General features: G+C 40.0%; 1 protein-coding gene across 1 annotated transcript in view; it reads right to left on the minus strand.

The window, feature by feature from the left end:
* ppm1h (protein phosphatase, Mg2+/Mn2+ dependent, 1H) overlaps nt 1-17,296 on the minus strand; it is a 135,972-nt gene that overhangs the window by 5,194 nt on the left and 113,482 nt on the right. Inside the window, exons 8-9 of the mRNA XM_052030561.1 lie at nt 12,332-12,439; nt 6,994-7,145 (exon numbers count right to left, since the gene is read on the minus strand). Coding sequence (XP_051886521.1) covers nt 6,994-7,145; nt 12,332-12,439 — 260 coding nt within the window. The remainder of the gene's footprint in view (nt 1-6,993; nt 7,146-12,331; nt 12,440-17,296) is intronic.

Raw genomic sequence — 17,296 nt, forward strand, 5'->3', positions numbered from 1 at the left:
AATAGATCAAGGTCGTAAAAATGTAGAATATAGTGTTACAGTTACAGAGAAAGTGCAGTGCAGGTAGACAAATGAAGTGCAAGGCCACGACGAGGTAGATGGGTAGATCAAGAGTTCATCTTTTAGTGTATGAGCGGTCCATTCAAGAGTCTGATAGAAGCTGTCCTTGAGCATGGTGGGACATGCTATGTATCTTCTGCTTGATGGGAGGGACGAGAAGAGAGAATGACTATGGTGGGAGGGGAGTGGGAATTGTATTTATTCTCCAAGCAACATTGCAAAAACAGATTATCTGGTCAAGTAGCTTGTGGGAGCTTGCTAGGTGCAAATTGATTCCCAAGTTTCCAGCATAACAAAAGTACAATATGACAGAAGTGCTTAATGAGCTGTAAAGGATTTGAAGCCCTAATAGGCAAATGAAGCCCTGAAGCCTGCGTAACTGCAAATCTTTCTGTGTCTTTATCGTCACTAATGACAGCTTAATGGCATCAACATCAATGGTGAATCCTTTAATTTTTTTTGCCCCTTACTGCAGGTTTTTCACTTTGTTTTACCGTGACTGAAAATGAGGTTGAAAGTTCACATTTACCAATCAGTTTGTATCACTAAATGCAGCAAAGGTCATCGTGCACTTGGATATCATTAGATCTACATCTGACACAGTACCAACATCAAACATGCAAAGGTGAAATGCACCTAGAAGTGCCAAAGCCAATTTCCTGAAGGTCTCTAATTTCTTCCTAGCTCCGATTATGGCTGCAGTTTCTGATGCACAAATCTTTTGAAAGTTATTTTCCGCAGCGTAAACAGATAAAAATAATTGGATGTTAAAGCAATATTTGCCTGATCTAGCTGAGAGCAAAGATATTACTTTAAGCCAGCACTAGAATTTACACTTTAGTAATTTATCACTGGCCATCTGTTATTTTATTACAGATACAAATAGATCATAATTATGTTGATTATTGTTAATTTTACTGGCTACAATGCAATCATACAGTTGAACAGATTGTGACCACACATAATTAAAAACTATAGGTGAATGATGATGATGGGATGAAATTAAATGTGACAGGTGTTTTTTTCATGAGCTTGGTGGCAACAGATTATCTTGCAGTTCCCCATAAAATGCAAGTTTTCTGCGTATGTGACTTACCTTCATACTTAACAGAGTTGGCACTATTAATCTTTCTGAACTGCATTGCATTGAGACTTGGGGGAGTCGGGGGGAAATTACACCTTCACAAGGACATCATTCTGAACTTGAAGTCTTGTTGAACACTTAACAATTTGAAACCCTGTGACTCTGCTTGTCATAATGGAAAAGGAGCTACTGGTGCACTTTAACAATCTGTTAACTTGGTGTGTGACCACAGCATGAATCCACAAGGACTTCTTATAATTTAAAACCTGATTTGAACAAGAGGGAGAGAACTTTCACAAGATTAGGGCAGGCACATTGGGATCTATTGCAAATAATCGCAGGATTCAAACGCATTTTGGTTATTTTTTGGAAGATTCAGTAACTGTAGAATCAGAAAATTTTCCAACACAGAAGAGGCCATGTGCCTGCTCTTTAGAATACCATCCTATGTGTCTATAGCCTCTTAGATGCTGCTGGGTAATAAGGCAGTTAACAGAGATAGAGACATTGACAAGACATCCTTTACTGGAAGTAGTTAACACCGAACTAACAACAGTGGCTGATACAACAAAATATTGAAAGTTGTACCACCAGGTACATTCAGTTTTTAAGGTTCTCAAAGCATCATTTACACTACACTATCCAAAAAAAGTTGCTGGTGTGACCTCATTTTATTCAATTGCTGAACTTTCATTTTTCATCATTTGTGCACACATTTAAAACACAAACTGAAACTAGTCATCAAATCAAATGTTTAATATCTTGCTTAAAATTTCTCTCAGGTTAGACTCAGTGCAACCTTAAGTTATTGCAGCATTGGACCATCTTGATTCCACCACCCAGAATCAATGCCAGAGCTCCATTCACATCCCTTCTTAACTGGCCTATTCCACTGGCACTGTGAACCTCAGAATCCAGCAGCGTGGTCTTGAAGGTTACCGGGCCTTAGAGGGCACAGTGTTAAAGCCCTGCCTGAAACACCCCAGCAGAGTTTGACTGCTAGCAAAGCTGTGGGCAGGCCTTTGACAGTTGTAATGTTCAGAGACATTAAAATTGAAGTAAATAATTAAGAAATAAATTAACTAAAACATAATGAATAAAAAAAATAAAGACTGTAAACCAAAGTAAAATTTAAAAAGTAACTTACTTTCCCCTTTGCCTCCTAAATTTTTGCTTATAATTCCCATTTATATCATGGTATTATAAATCCTGTGCGAAGTATGACATGATGCAGAATCAGTGTAGCGATTCCGCATTTTAAGAGCTGAATACTAATGTTTCCAATTGGAACTGCCACCAGAAGTCAGCAGAATTTTGTCCTCCAAACACCATACTGGCTCAATGCATTCCATATAGAACATTACAGTGACTGAATTCAGAAGAAAAAGACAAAGTGAAAATAAGAAAAAGAGGTGAAAATAAAGAGCGAAAAAATTGCATTTTTATTTGACACCTTTCACAAACGATGTCTAAATCTCTCTTTTCTCCCCCGCCCATCGGGCAGAAGATACAAAAACCTGAAAGCACATACCACCAGGCTCAAGGACAGCTTCTATCCTGCTAAGACTATTGAATGGTTCCCTGGTACGATAAGATGGATTCTTGACCTCATAATCTACTTTGCTGTGACTTTGCACCTTACTGTTTACCTGCACTGCACTTTCTCTGTACCGTAACACTTTATTCTGCACTCTTATTATTTTACCTTGTACAACCTAAATGCACTGTTGTAATGAATTGATCTGTATGGATGGTATGCAAGACAAGTTTTTCACTGTACCGTGGTACATGTGACAATATTAAACCAATTTATACATTAAAACTGAATATACACCTATGAAGGGAATGATAATATATACACAGGATGATCCAATAAAGAATAATGACAAAATAAGCAGTAATTTATTTTAATGATGTTGGTTCATCGATAAATGTTGACCAGGGCACTGGGGAAAAACTCTGGCTTTTAAAAATGATACCATAAGATATCATACATCCCTCTGAGAGGCTGATAGGGTTTTGTTATCATCTTATCAGAAAGTCAGTCGAGGTATCACATTCTGTAATAGAATACCTACTTACATTATGATAGAGAAGGAAGCCATTTCACACATTAGGTCCATGCCGACTGAGCAATACTAACAGTCCCATCCCCTTATTCTGCTGTAACCATTCAACTTATTCTCTCACTTACCCATCAACTCCCCCTTTGATTCTATTGCCATTTATTTACACTAAGGGTAATCTATAGTAAACTATTATTCTACCAGCACATCTTTGGGATGCTGGAGGAAACTGGAATACCTGGCAGAAACCTATGTGGTCACTGGGATAACTGCACACACACACAGACAGCATCAGTGGTTAGGATTGAACCCAGGTCTACAGGCCACAACAACACTGACTGCTGTGCACAATATGGCTCTTTCCTAAGAAATATATTACTTGGTCTTCAAAGTGAATACAAGTAGAAAACATTCTTAGATCTTTAAACCCACCATAGAGCATCAGAGGAAATAATCCAAGTCATTTAGTGATCAAAATGTGTTGGCATCCTGACCCTTTTGTGCCCTGATATAATTGCTACAATAATTCATTTGACTGGTGCCCATGTGTTGTCCAGTCTCTCCAGGAAAGCTCCGGAAATGCCAGGGCAGTGGAAGGAGGGTGGAGCTGCAGCAATATGGGCTTCTGCCTCTTTTCCACTGCACTGAACCTTGGAACTGAGCTCACAAGTATAGTAGGTCATTTGGATCTGGCAAGGGGTTGTAGTCAACACTCCCCACAAATAGATTACATTTTTAATAATAGTTAAATTATAAAGCAATGTTATTTAAAGGATATTGAGGTTCTGGGGAAGGTACAAAAGGATCGGTGGAGATTTTTGTATATTTGGTACAAAATGTCGGACAAGCAATATAACAATTTAGAGACAATGGAAGGGGTCAAGAGTTTTTGTGAGATCTCGTGTCTCCACCAGCCAAACATTCAATAGTTAAAGCTCAGCCAAAATTAAAAACTGTTGGCATATAGAAGTCCTACCAAGGTGAACCATTGGTTCACTAAGATGATGCCAAAAGTGGGAGACTGAAGTTAACAGGCAAAAAAAATTACACTGTAGGATTCCTTCTGTTGGAGTTGAGACATGAAGAGATTTAGTGGATACTTTCAAAATTGTGTGGGGATTTAATGCAGTGAATGGAAAAAGACTGCTTCCTCTAATTTATGGATCCAGTGAGCATTGTGCAGTAAGTTAAAAACTTCAGTAAGAGACTGAGGAAACAGGTTAAAAGAAAATTTCACTAAGCAGAAGGCTGTTGAGAGCAATGCATGGTTTGACATGGACAAATAGCTGGGGCAGACTATTTATACAAGGATAAATTGGATAAATATTTGAAAATAGGTAGTGAACAAGACACTGGGGATTAGTTTTGAATTACTCTGGCAAAGATCCAACAGTTTCACAATGGGCCAAAATGTCTCCTTTACTATACAGAGTTATAGCAATAACTACATGAAATATTCTGTATAATAACATAAAGAAGTCAAAGGTAGAATAGGCCATACAGTCCAATGTGCTTGTTCCATTAGAATTTTATAAGAGGTGGCTACAGAGAATAGTGGATGCTTTGGTTGTCACCTTTCAAAATTCTATAGATTCTAAAATGGTTTCTGTAGATTGGAGTGTGGCAAATGTGACTCCATTGTGTAAGAGAAAGGGGGATAGGGAAAGCACTGATCTATTAACCCAACATCAGTAGTAGGATATTGAAGGATGCAAATATACAGAAGGATAATAGGATTGAGCAGAGTCAGCTGGCATTCATGAAGGGAAAACCATGTTTGACCACTCTACTGGAATTCTTTGGGGTTATGACTAGAATGGGTATGGTGTACTTAGATTTTCAGAAGGCTTTTGATAAGTCCCTATGTGAGAGGTTGGTTAACAAAGTTAGAACACATGGAACTCAGGGTAAAACACTGGAATGGATTGAGATTGGTGAACAGACAGAGAGCAAAAAATGAGAAATAAAAAGGTGTTTGCAGGTTAGCTGGCAATGACTAGTGGGGTAGCACAAGGATTTATGCTTGAACCCCAGCTAATCAAAATCCACATCAAAGATTTTGCTGAGGGGACCAAATGTCACATTTCCTAGTTTGCTGATGATACAACATCATGTGGTGTTGTGAGTGGGATGTGAAGAGGATATAGATAAACTAAGTGAGTGGGTGAAATAATGCAGGTAGAAAATAATGTGGAGATATATGAGGTCATCCACTTCAGTACACCAAGCAGAGTGTTTTTTAAAATAATGACAGATTGGGAAATGTTGATATTCAAAGAGACTTGGGTGTACTTGTACACAAGTCACTATAAGTTAACATGTGGGTACAACAAACATTTACAACAATGATATGTTGGCTCTTATTACAAGAGGATTTGAGTACAGGAGAAAAAATGTCTTACTGCAATTGTATGTGAGCCTCTACCTGGAGTATTATGTGGAGTTTTGGAAAAGAGAACAAACTTGCCATAGAGGAAGCACAATACTCACTATAAATTATTATACTACTGTGTAACGTGAAAAATGTGAAATAAAAGTATGTCTGCATTTTAATAGGAGTAACATCCAACAATCTGGAAAACCTGGCATTACCAAGGGTGCTGGATTATCAGAGTTTTACTGTAGTAGAACAGGCTTGAAGGGTCGGAGGTCTAGTCCTGCTCCTAAATCTTACGTGTGTATATTCAATAAGAATATGGCTGGTTCTGTACCTTTTCCACATTGCTATTCCGTATTTCTTGATTCCTTTAGTCCATAAATCTGTTGAACTCAGATCTGAATACACTCAATGACTGAATCTCCATCCAAACACCACTGGGAATTCCAAAGATGTAAACAACAACCTTTCCCACAATGTCAGCAAAACAAAAGGGCTGGCCATTGACCTCAGGAAGTGGGGCAGAATACACGTCCTGCATGTATCAATGGTGCTGAGCTGGAGGTGGTTGAGAGCTTCAAGCTCCTATGTGTAAATATCACCAATAGCTTGTCCTGATCCAACCACATAGACACTATGGCTAAGAAGGCAAACCAGCATCTCTACTTCCTCAGAAGGCTAAGGAAATTTGGCATGTCTCCAATGACCCTCACTAATTTTTACAGATGCACCATAGAAAGCATCCTATCCGGATGCATCACAGTTTGGTATGGCAACTGTTCTGCTCAAGACCGCAAGAAATTGCAAAGAGTTGTGAACACAGCCCAATCACGAGAACCAGCCTCCCCTCCATTGACTCTGTCTACACTTCCCTGCCTCTGAAAATCAAAGACCCCACCTACTCTAGCCATTCTCTCTTCTCCCCCCTCCCTTTGGGCAGAAGATAGAAAAGCTTGAAAAGATGTACCACCAGGCTCAAGGACTGGTTCTATACCCCTGTTGACTCTTGAACAGACCTCTTGTACGATAAAGATGAACTCTTCATCTCTCAATCTGCCTCGTCATGGCCCTTGCACCTTATTGTCTACCTGCACTGCACTTTCTCTGTAACTGTAATACTTTATTCTGCATTCTGTTATTGTGTTTCCTTTTGTACTACCTCGATGTACTTGTGTTTGGAATGATCTGTCTAGATGGCATGCAAAACAAAGTCTTTCACTGTATCTCAGTACATGTGACAATAATAAACTAATTACTTCCTAAATAAAGAACTTCCTCCTCAGCTCTAAATGGCCAACCTCTGATTAATGGCATAGTAAATACTTCAATAAAAATATTTCCATTACAGATTATTCACTCTGGATTATTAACTAGCAATTGATAACCAATTAGAGTTCCTCACAGACCTGTGTGGATCATCAGGATCGCAGTTGGCAAGAAAGCTGGTGATAGCGTCTGCCACTTCTTTGTTTGACAGAACATCCCATAGGCCATCAGTCGCTAGAACCAGTGTATCATCTGCATCATGTTCATGCTCTGTACAGTCGTAGACTCTCACCTGTACACACATCAATTAAAATTTCTTTATTTGAAACAAACATTTCAAAGGAGGCTTCATTTTTTTCATGCATGTGCAGGAAACGAATTCTCCCACCATTATTCCATCAATTATTCATGGAACCAGCGCATTAAAGATTCTCATGGTTGTAAAATCAAACTGATATGAATAACAATAAATCCTAAATGCCTAAACGATAAGAGAAAAATACAAACAAGCTTTCAGTAACAGAATAATGTATTCCATTCTCCTTTTTGTATAGGAAAACATTGCAAGCATAAATGCTATTGTTTCCAAATGTGCTTTATTTTAATTTCAGGAGAGAAGTTGTCACCTGCCACTTGTGTAAGGCTCTTGGCCTTAAGAGGCATTTAGATCGGACCAAATTTCAGCTTTTTAGGCCAACAGCATTTCACTGGCTTCTCTGTGGAAATTATACAGTTAAAATCCCCATGGCAACACCCTGACATTCTATCTTACCTCATCTCAGCAGCTCATAAACCATGCAAGATAGGCCCGACTCTCCTTTGAATTGAATTACTCTGAGCAGGGAAGATGCAAATTTCTAATATGTAGAGACCATATGACACAACTACAGTAAAATCTAGTGCAGAAGCTACATTCTTAATGTGTTATTTAACTCACATTAGTTTTTTTTTAAATACACGTGCTTTTACTTAAGGAACTGAAAATAAGTCTTAAGCGTTTCTAATTAAACTTTTGATATTACAGCAGTTATATCTGGTAGAATGCAAAATTAATAACAAAGTTGTTTGCAAGCAACACAGCAAAACAAATTGCTATTTAAATACATATTTGCATGTGTTAGCAATATGGGTTGTGCCACAAGTTCTTTGTGTCTGTGAAAGGTGTTTAAGAACTTGGAAAACGTTTATTTAAAATCAGCACACTCAACCAAGCACAAAGTGAATTGTTGGTTCAAAACACTATGTTTTTGTTCACATTGATTTTCTAATGTAAAGGAGTCTTATGTGCAGGATCCACATAAACTATTGTTTTAGTGACTATAGGGTGCAAGCTCTATTTACAAGGGATGCAATTCTTGCCCATCATGCTGTGAATACTGACATTGATTCTCTGACAAATATGCACAAACAAGAAAGAGAATAAAGTGAAATTTTATGAAATTGTGAGGCCACTCACATCAATCATTTAATATTTTTATGCCTCAAGTCTTCAGTGACTTTATGGCTTTGGGCTGTCAGATTCAAGATTGAAATGGATATTTCACCCTCCAAAACTGAATTATAGCATTCATTCTCCTAAATGCACCTTCACTGAATATCCAGCACTCATTTGCAGATGAAAATATGTGTATTAAGTTTGCGATCAATGCAGTAAATCAAGTATTTAATTAAAAAGGTTTTGGTTAGCATGCAGATTGATTAAACTGCAGGACTGAAATAGTACAGGAGTAACATGTCGCAAGGGATAAACCCTGCCATATCGAAGCCATCGTCTTCTTTGGCAGTTGCTTGGTTCAAGGATGATTTGTTTCCACTCTAGTTCTGAGAAAAGGAAGGTGCCTGCGCATGAATTCTTTTAACGTGGAATGGCCACTGCACACCAGCTACCATGTGGTCTTGACAAAGCATACCTTGGCCCAGTGGCAAGGAAGTCCAAGACAATTGGAGACCAGGCTCTGCTGCACATAAATGGACAAATATGCACCCTCACACATACACAAAATGTTGTCCACAACGTCTTCCTCGACCTTCCTCCCTTACCCTGATTAGCTAATTGCTTCAGTTCCCTCCTTCAGACTGCCTATTTTGATCTCTCCTCCCCCAATTGCCTCCATGTTCCCCTCTCAGCTCCAACCCCTTCTTTCACCCCCTTCCCTTTTTGTACTTTTCCCCCCAAATGATATCTCTGCAACCCTCCCCCCACTACCCACTCCAACCACTCCCCAATTTCCATCTGCTGACCAATCACTCTCTCCCAAAGACACTGTTCCTTCAACTACTGTTGTTCACCCTCTCCAGAGACCCTCCCTGATTGCCAATTGCCCCTCTCACCTCCATCTCCACCTTTTTATTTCAGCAGCCTTGCTGCCAATAAGCCTTGTGGCTTAGCCCAAGCCCCACTCAACTCCCCGAAGAAACTCTTGGGAGAATGTTCAGCCACCCAGCCAGAGCTGTCTGATGTGGGCAGATCACACTCTCCTGCTGTTCTGTGGCTGGGTTGGTGAATCCCAGCACACAATTTCCCAGCCAATGGACTCACACTCTTCCATATCTTGAAATCAAGCCTCAAACAGTATTACTGAAAACAGACAGCCACATACACAAGTTTCCTTTCAGCAGAGGAGTTCAGGTAAGCCAGCAAATGCTTCAGCAAGTGGGAATGGCACAGATTCCTTGCTCAGGATTTAAGATTTTCCCTTCTTAGGGCAACCGAGTCAACATCAAGTCTCAAAGCGCACCACTTTTTTGATGTGCTAGACTCTGAAAGAATTACATCGGATCCACTCTGGTAGCTATCTATGGGCCAACGCTGGCTATTCCGATGATGCATATGATGTGACAAGAAGATAATCCAACACCTAGATTACTCTGTAGCACTCTGCACGTCAAAACAGAGTCCTATCAAAGATGCATTATCATAGCTGCCTTGTGAAGAAGCAACAACTTTTTTGTTTACAGACAATTTTTCAATTGCAAAGTGCTCTGTTTGCAGTTGTGAAGGACCAATGTACTACATTTGCTTTGCCTATCTGTATCAAGCTTTGAGTGGTCTAGACGATAGGTTGCTCACAGGTGGCCATTCCACGAGAAGGGTCCCAATCTGTTTTGTCATTTATGTTTCGTGGGAACAGATGGAGTGACAGAGCTCTCCCTGTTTCCACAGGAATGCCGCAAGCTCACTGCACGCTCTTCCTTCAGACCCCACCCTGGTCACCCACCTCCCAGTTCTCCCCAAACTCCCATGCCTCCTGCCTCACACTGTATCTGGCACAACCTGCCAGCTGACTTACATAAAGGAACTGATTGTTTCCCAGCTCTCCCTCAGCTGGTGAGATGCAGCTAAGTGCTCAATAGCAAACCCACTGTTCACTCGCCCAGCCCAAGAATGGTCGGATCATTATGCCAACTTTATACCCATTTTGTACAGAATTGGAACTCTCTCTCCCAAAATGTCTTAATTGTCTTCATTGATCTGAATATTCAAAGAGATCATACCATTTTATTTCAGAAAAATTGGAAACTTGGCAGACAAAATCATGGCTAACTCCTCACTCTGAGAACAGTCCTTCGGAATTTATGATGTGATTTTAATTTTCTACTTGTTGGAAGATTTCTATTCATAATAACCTAGAATATATTTAGAGATCAATGCAAGGCAACTTCAAGTTACCAGTAAAACTTAAAATTGACTTACAGTTCAGGTGACCATTACAGAAACTACTTGATTTTATTTTCATGACAATGATTACCAATCAAATCTCAACCTAGCAATGATACATGACTTCTAAAAAAGGGATTTCCTATTGATAGTATCATCAGGAAATCTGGCTTTCAGTACTGGATCTACAATGTGGTTATAATGCTCTACAACAGGTTGCATGCAAGTTGTCCACAGATAACTAAAAACTCAGTGTGGAACACCTCCAACAGTTCATGTAGCATTATTGAGAAGCTAAAAAAAATCTGCAGATAGTGGAAATCTGAAATAAAATCAGAAAGTTGTGGAAATACTCAGCAGGTCAGGCAGCACCTACAGAAAGAGAAAGAGTTAACATTCTTCTGGACTAGAAAATGTTAGAAGTTGAGAATGTTTTAAAGTTGTAGAGATGGGACTACGTGTGTGGAGACAAAGAGAAAGTTATCAACACAAGACGCGGTGGTGTCTGCTGAGAGGTTTGCTGAAGCCTTGCTATCTGCAACTGCTCTGTTTAAAGGAAATGAACAAGGACAGAGTGGAAAGAAATAAAAAACGATGCTGGAACTGACTGTTTCACAATTTCTCTATCTCAGGGAATAGCTTAGCAGCCAACATCCATTACAACCGCACAGACTCCTGCATCTATCCTGATTACGGCTCTGCTTCCTGTAAACATTCCAGTCTCACAGTTTCTCTAGCTCCATCTTATCTGTTCCGATGATGACACTTTCCACACTGGTGCTTCTGAAGTGTCTTACATTTTTCTTAACTATGGATCCCCCTCCACCACACCACTACTCCAACCCACCTTACTCCTACCTGGAGCACGGATAGGGTTCCCTGATTCTCCATTTTCATTCCACCAGCTCCACATTCAATGGATTGTCCAATGTATCCCTTATCATATGTCATTTCCACGTAATGCCACTAGCAGGTACATCTTATCCTCCCCTTTTAATGTACCCAAAAGGACCATTCTCTACAGGACCCACCACCAACACCCATTTCCCTTATCACTGTACATTCCCTTGCAACCACAGGGACTGTGACTTGTGCCCTTTCAACAAGCTTTAACAGCACTCTCTCAGCCAGCACGACAACCATTTGAGCAATTCAGTCTCTCTTGGTCTATGACTATGACTATGACTTGGTCGAAGTCTATGACTTCGTTCTCTTTATCTCTGCAGTGTTAAAACCTCTTTGATTTATAACATTTCGTCATTCAGATGAAAGGATATTGAACTGAATCCTAAACTCTGTTCTCTCTCCACAGATACCAGCTGAGTATCTCCAGCATTTTCTGTTTTTATTTCATGTGGTAATATACCGGTTACCGAAGACTCTAAAGCCGCTGAGGACAATGAAGATTGCAAGCATTAATTTGGAAGAAGGCTCTGGAAATTTGTTCTTCGGGTGAGTTAGCCCTAGATTACAAATTATTCTCTCAAAAGCAAGAAGAGGAAGATGTGGGAGTCGTAGGGAGATGGATGAATGAGATCTTCCAACTGTCCACACATGGGAAAGGTCATTTTAGGATCACACAGAACACTTTGGTTTCCCAACAACTAAACCAGCTTGAGAAGGCAGCTATGGAAATTGATGCCTACGGTTATTGATATGAATACAAGAAGGATGCCTTGTTCTTTTGCCAACATTGAATGAAAGGAAATTTGGGGTAATCCCATTTCGGTAGGCAATTGGATAAAATGCCAACAGTACTTAAAAGGGATAGACTGAGGTTTGAAAACAACATGATATAGTAGATAGTAGGATTACTTTACCTCGGGTGTGCACGAGAGAAAGGGTTTTATATGGATATTTGAATCATGAACCTTCAAATCATGGTCTCCAAATCCTCGAGTCACACCAATAGTTGCCATCACACGGGCCTGGTGAAAAAATCACATTTTGTACCTCAGTATGCACATCAATTACATCAACCAATAAACCAATTTAAAAGAAACATTTTAAATTAATATGGCCATTTCTTATTTACAACGAATAACATAATACTTCACCATGTACTTCATTGCCTGCGAGGTGCTTGAGATACCCAGGGTACACAAGACAGGATATATAATCAGAATGGCTCTGTCACAGTGCAGTGACCAGTCCTTTGTGAGTTAACCCGGGATTGCACAATGTAAGCTTTAAGCAGTGAAAAATAAGCCTCATACTTCAACTGGTCATTACTTGTCCAACCATAAGGCAGGAGGGTGGAATTGGAGTAAATGAAAAGTGAGGAAAATAAAGAAAATGGGAAAATAACCCTGGCTGTAGTTGCTCCATGCATGTTGAGCAAACGGAACCCATTCCACATAACCTACTGCTTGATGCTTGAAAGGAATCAAGCAATGTTTAGCAAGTGCAACAAACTATCTGCTGGAGGAACTCAGCGGATCGAGCAGCTTCGATCCTGTTCAACCGCTGAGTTCCTCCAGCAGATAGTTTGCTGCCCCAGATTCCAGCATCTTCAGCCTCTTGTGTCTCCAAGGTTTAGCAAGAGGTAGGTCTTCTATTTAAATGTACTGACAGAATAACTCAGTGTGGTTTGGTTCAATATTAAAAGTCATGAATGCTTTCATAATTAAGAAGAGTTGACAAATTCTCAGAGAATCTTTTAGTTATCAAGAACGAATATGCATCTGTACCATGTTTACATGAAAGAATGTGGATGGCAAACTTTTCAGAGGCTCTTCCTGCTCCTTCAACCACATATGTGCATTGGAGGCTCAGACTTTCTCACCATTTGCATCACTGCTTTTAATGACTATACCTTATGTCTGATCCTCACAACCACCCTGTGAGATTCAGTGCTGGAAGCCTCACTTTGTAAAGTTACACACTTAAACAGTTTATGTATAATGTTTATAGCATCTATGTATTCCTAACTGTAGACATGGTACATACATTTTCCAAAGCATGTTAATAGAACATAGAACAGCACAGTACAGGCCCTTCGGCCCACAATGTTGTGCTGACATTTTATCCTGCTCTAAGATCTATCTAACCCTTCCCTCCCACATAACCCCCTATTTTTCTATCATCCAAGTGTCTATCTAAAAGTCTCTTAAATGTCCCTAATGTATCTGCCCCCACAACCTCTGCAGGAAGTGCGTTCCACGCACCCACCACTCTCTGTGTAAAAAAAATTAACATCCCCCTTATACCTTCCTCCAATCACCTTAAAATTATGTCCCCTCGTGTTAGCCATTGTCGCACTGGGAAAAAGTCTCTGACTGTCCACTCGATCTATGTTCTTCTCACAGTTTCTGGTTTTCAAATTTATTACATAATGTGACATTTAGATAAATATCCAGTGACACAACAGATCTAGAACTCTAAGTGATTGGTTAAATTGGGCATTTGATTACTAATTAAATTAGTTTGGCACAACATCGTGGCCGAAGGGCCTGTTCCTGTGCTGTACCGTTCTATGTTCTATCAGTTTCAAAAACCAACAAATAACGTACTGAGGAGTTTCTTGAAAAAAAAGACTTGCCATTCAATGATAGAAAGTTTTTGGCAGTGAAGTAAGATTTCTTTGTTAGTCACATGGACATTAAAACACACAGCGAAATGCCTCTTTTGCGTAGGATGTTCTGGAGGCAGCCCGCAAGTGTTGTCACGTTTCCAGTGCCAACATAGCATACCCACAACTTCTTAACCCATATGTCTTTGGAATGTGGCAGGAAACCGGAGCACCCGGAGGAAATCCACACAGTCACAGGGAGAACGTACAAACTCCTTACAGAGAGCAGCCGGAATTGAACCTTGGTCTCTGTGCTGTAATAGCTTTACACTAACCACTACACTACTGAAAATGGATAGTTTCAAGACTGGCAAAGAAAGGAAAGACTTGCACTTTTACAGCACCTTAACTATCTCAGGAAATCCCTAAGAACTTTATTAACAGTGACCTGCTTTTGAAACACAGTTCTCATTTAAATGAGGAAAGACCATAGCTGAGATGCACAAAGAAAACTCTCACAAACAGCAATGGCCAAATAATATATTGTTTTATTATGCAACTTAAAGGATAAATACTAACTGCAGCAAAAACTGTCCTGCTCTTCTTTTAGCTTCCACTATGGGGTCTTTTATAGACAGCCATGACTAGACCTCAGTTAACACCTCATCCAGAAAAAAAGCACCTTTGACTGTGTGGCATTTGGACTATAGGCCTGAATTTTGTTCTTAACATTCTGGAGTAGCCCAGGGATAGATAATGTGTCTCACTTATGTGGCAGCTTATGCTCATCTTGAACTGGACGCACTGAACATTTCACATCTTGCCAATGTTCAATCAGTGAACCTTTTAATATTTATGAGTTCCAGTATCTATCCACCAGTGAAATTGACACACGAGCTGAATTTCAATAACCATGTAAAGCATCAATTTCTCATTCGTTTTTTTATCTCGTTGTGATACACTGATTGGACTTGGAGGTGGGGAGTTTCTGTGACAGAGCTGGCTTTCCTGAGAAATGGGGATTTTTTTCGGAGCTCAAGCATTGTGTTTTTCCCCTGTGCTTCATTAACACAATCCATAGTTCCAACTTGTCGTGTTAATTGAGCTGTGAAGGTATTTCTGTCCATGGAGAACATGCAATATTTTACTCAGCTTGACTGTCAGCAAGTTTCTTTCCCTCCATCACAGATCACTCAGGACAGGGAAACAGGACACATTTGGCAGGAAATGGAGTCTTTGGGATACCAAAGGAAAATGTAGTTGGTAAAAAAAAAGAATAAGAAGAGAAAGGCTCACGCTGCTTATGGCCGGACATCTGGATATCCCAAAGCACTTTCAAAATGGTACTTTTATAGTGTATCAATGTTATAATTTCTGGAAATGTTGCACCCAAATTATGCACAGCAGGTTTCCACAAAAGATGCATTGGCACCACTTCAAGCAAGACCAGATGAATTATTTGCGGTGTTCTGGCCCTCACAGAACACCACAGAAAAGATTGGGGTAGAAATTCATCTGATATTATATGATTTAAAAGTGACAAACTCTGCTCCTAATACTCATTTCCATTAAAGTAAGTCAAAGTGGATTTTGGAAGTGGATTGCAATGTGCATATTTTAATTCATTATGCATTTTAGAGCATATAACAGAGGGTGAATTTTACTCTAATATTTTGTCTTTTTCATATTGGTGTTTGTGGGAGCTTGCCATGTGTAAGTTGAGCGTCAACATTTCCTAATTGCAACAATGACAATTCTAAAAGTGGATCATTGCTTGTAACATTACTTTGAAACGTCCTGAGGTTATGAAAAGCACCTTATATATGCAAATCTTTTTTTCTTTCCATACCTAAAAACCGAAGGAGAAGGGTTTATGTATTTATACCAATAAAACAGACCGAGGTGGTGAGGCAGAGATTGTTTGAACTTTACAGCTGTCAAAGCGAAAGATTAGATTGTTAAAAATGGATGGAACAATAAAAGCCTAAAGAAAGAATGAGATTGACTAGAGGGACCAGAGAGACTGGTGGAGAAAGAACAAATTTGCATTTATATAGTCAATTTATCAGAAAGGCTCCACAGCTTTTTGTGTAAAATGAATTCATCATGAGATACAATCATTGTGGTTGCATTGGAAACCAGGAAAGCTGGGCTACATTTATATAGCACCTTACATGTCCATTTCAGAGTGCTCCAAAGCATTTTTAGCTAGTCAAGACTATATGGAGGCAGTGGTTGTTGAGGGGGAAGTGGGCCCAGCAGGAGCATTCACTGTATGCCTACTCCATCCCTTCAATAATCATTAAGCTTGTGAAGGAAATTGGTAGATGACCATATGTTTTCTCTTCAAAAGCAGCCAGACTATCCTGGGGCCAATTAAATATTTTATCAAAGCATAGACTCCATAGTTCCTTAAGAAACAAGGTAGCCAGCTTACACACCAAGATTTCACAAACAGTAATGTGAAAGCAGCCAGATATTCTGTCAAGCTGAGTGAGGGATCAGCAAGCCACAAGGGATAGCTCATTACTCTGAAATCCATCACATCCACCTGAGAGGACAGGTGTGGCTCAGATTTTATGTATTATAAGATATCTTTATTAGTCACATGTACATCAAAACACACAGTGAAATGCATCTTTTGCATAGAGTGTTCTGGGGGCAGCCTGCAAGTGTCGCCACGCTTCCGGCATCAACATATCATGCCCACAACTTCCTAACCCGTACGTCTTTGGAATGTGGGAGGAAACCGGAGCACCCAGAGGAAACCCACGCAGACACCGGGAGAACGTACAAACTCCTTAAAGACAGCGGCCAGAATTGAACCCGGGTCGCTGGCGCTGTAATAGCGTTACACTAACCGCTACACTACCGTGCCTGCTCATTATCTGAAAGGGGCATCTCTAATAGTGTAACATTCCCCTATAATAGACTTTCGTTCTCAAATCTCTGCAAGGGTACTCGAACCCCCAACTTACTGACTCAAGGATCAAGTGTGCTGGAAATGGAGTCACAAATAGGCAGCCATTTGGCACTGTGCAGGGTCTCTGAAGAATTAATATGATGAACCTCTTTGAAGTGTCTGATGGGAAGAAGGTTTCCCAGGGAGAAGTAACCATCATGGGACCAATTACATTGTGTCTCCAGTAACTTAGCAAGGCTTCAAAATGGCAGAACCACCTTGGACTTCATGCTCGATTCCAAGAACAGAACACCAGCCTACAACTCAGAAGTTGAGTGTGTCAAGACTACATGGTATTTGGTCATGGGGGTA

Source organism: Pristis pectinata, chromosome 15 (assembly GCF_009764475.1).
Source record: "Pristis pectinata isolate sPriPec2 chromosome 15, sPriPec2.1.pri, whole genome shotgun sequence".
Taxonomy (NCBI): domain Eukaryota; kingdom Metazoa; phylum Chordata; class Chondrichthyes; order Rhinopristiformes; family Pristidae; genus Pristis; species Pristis pectinata.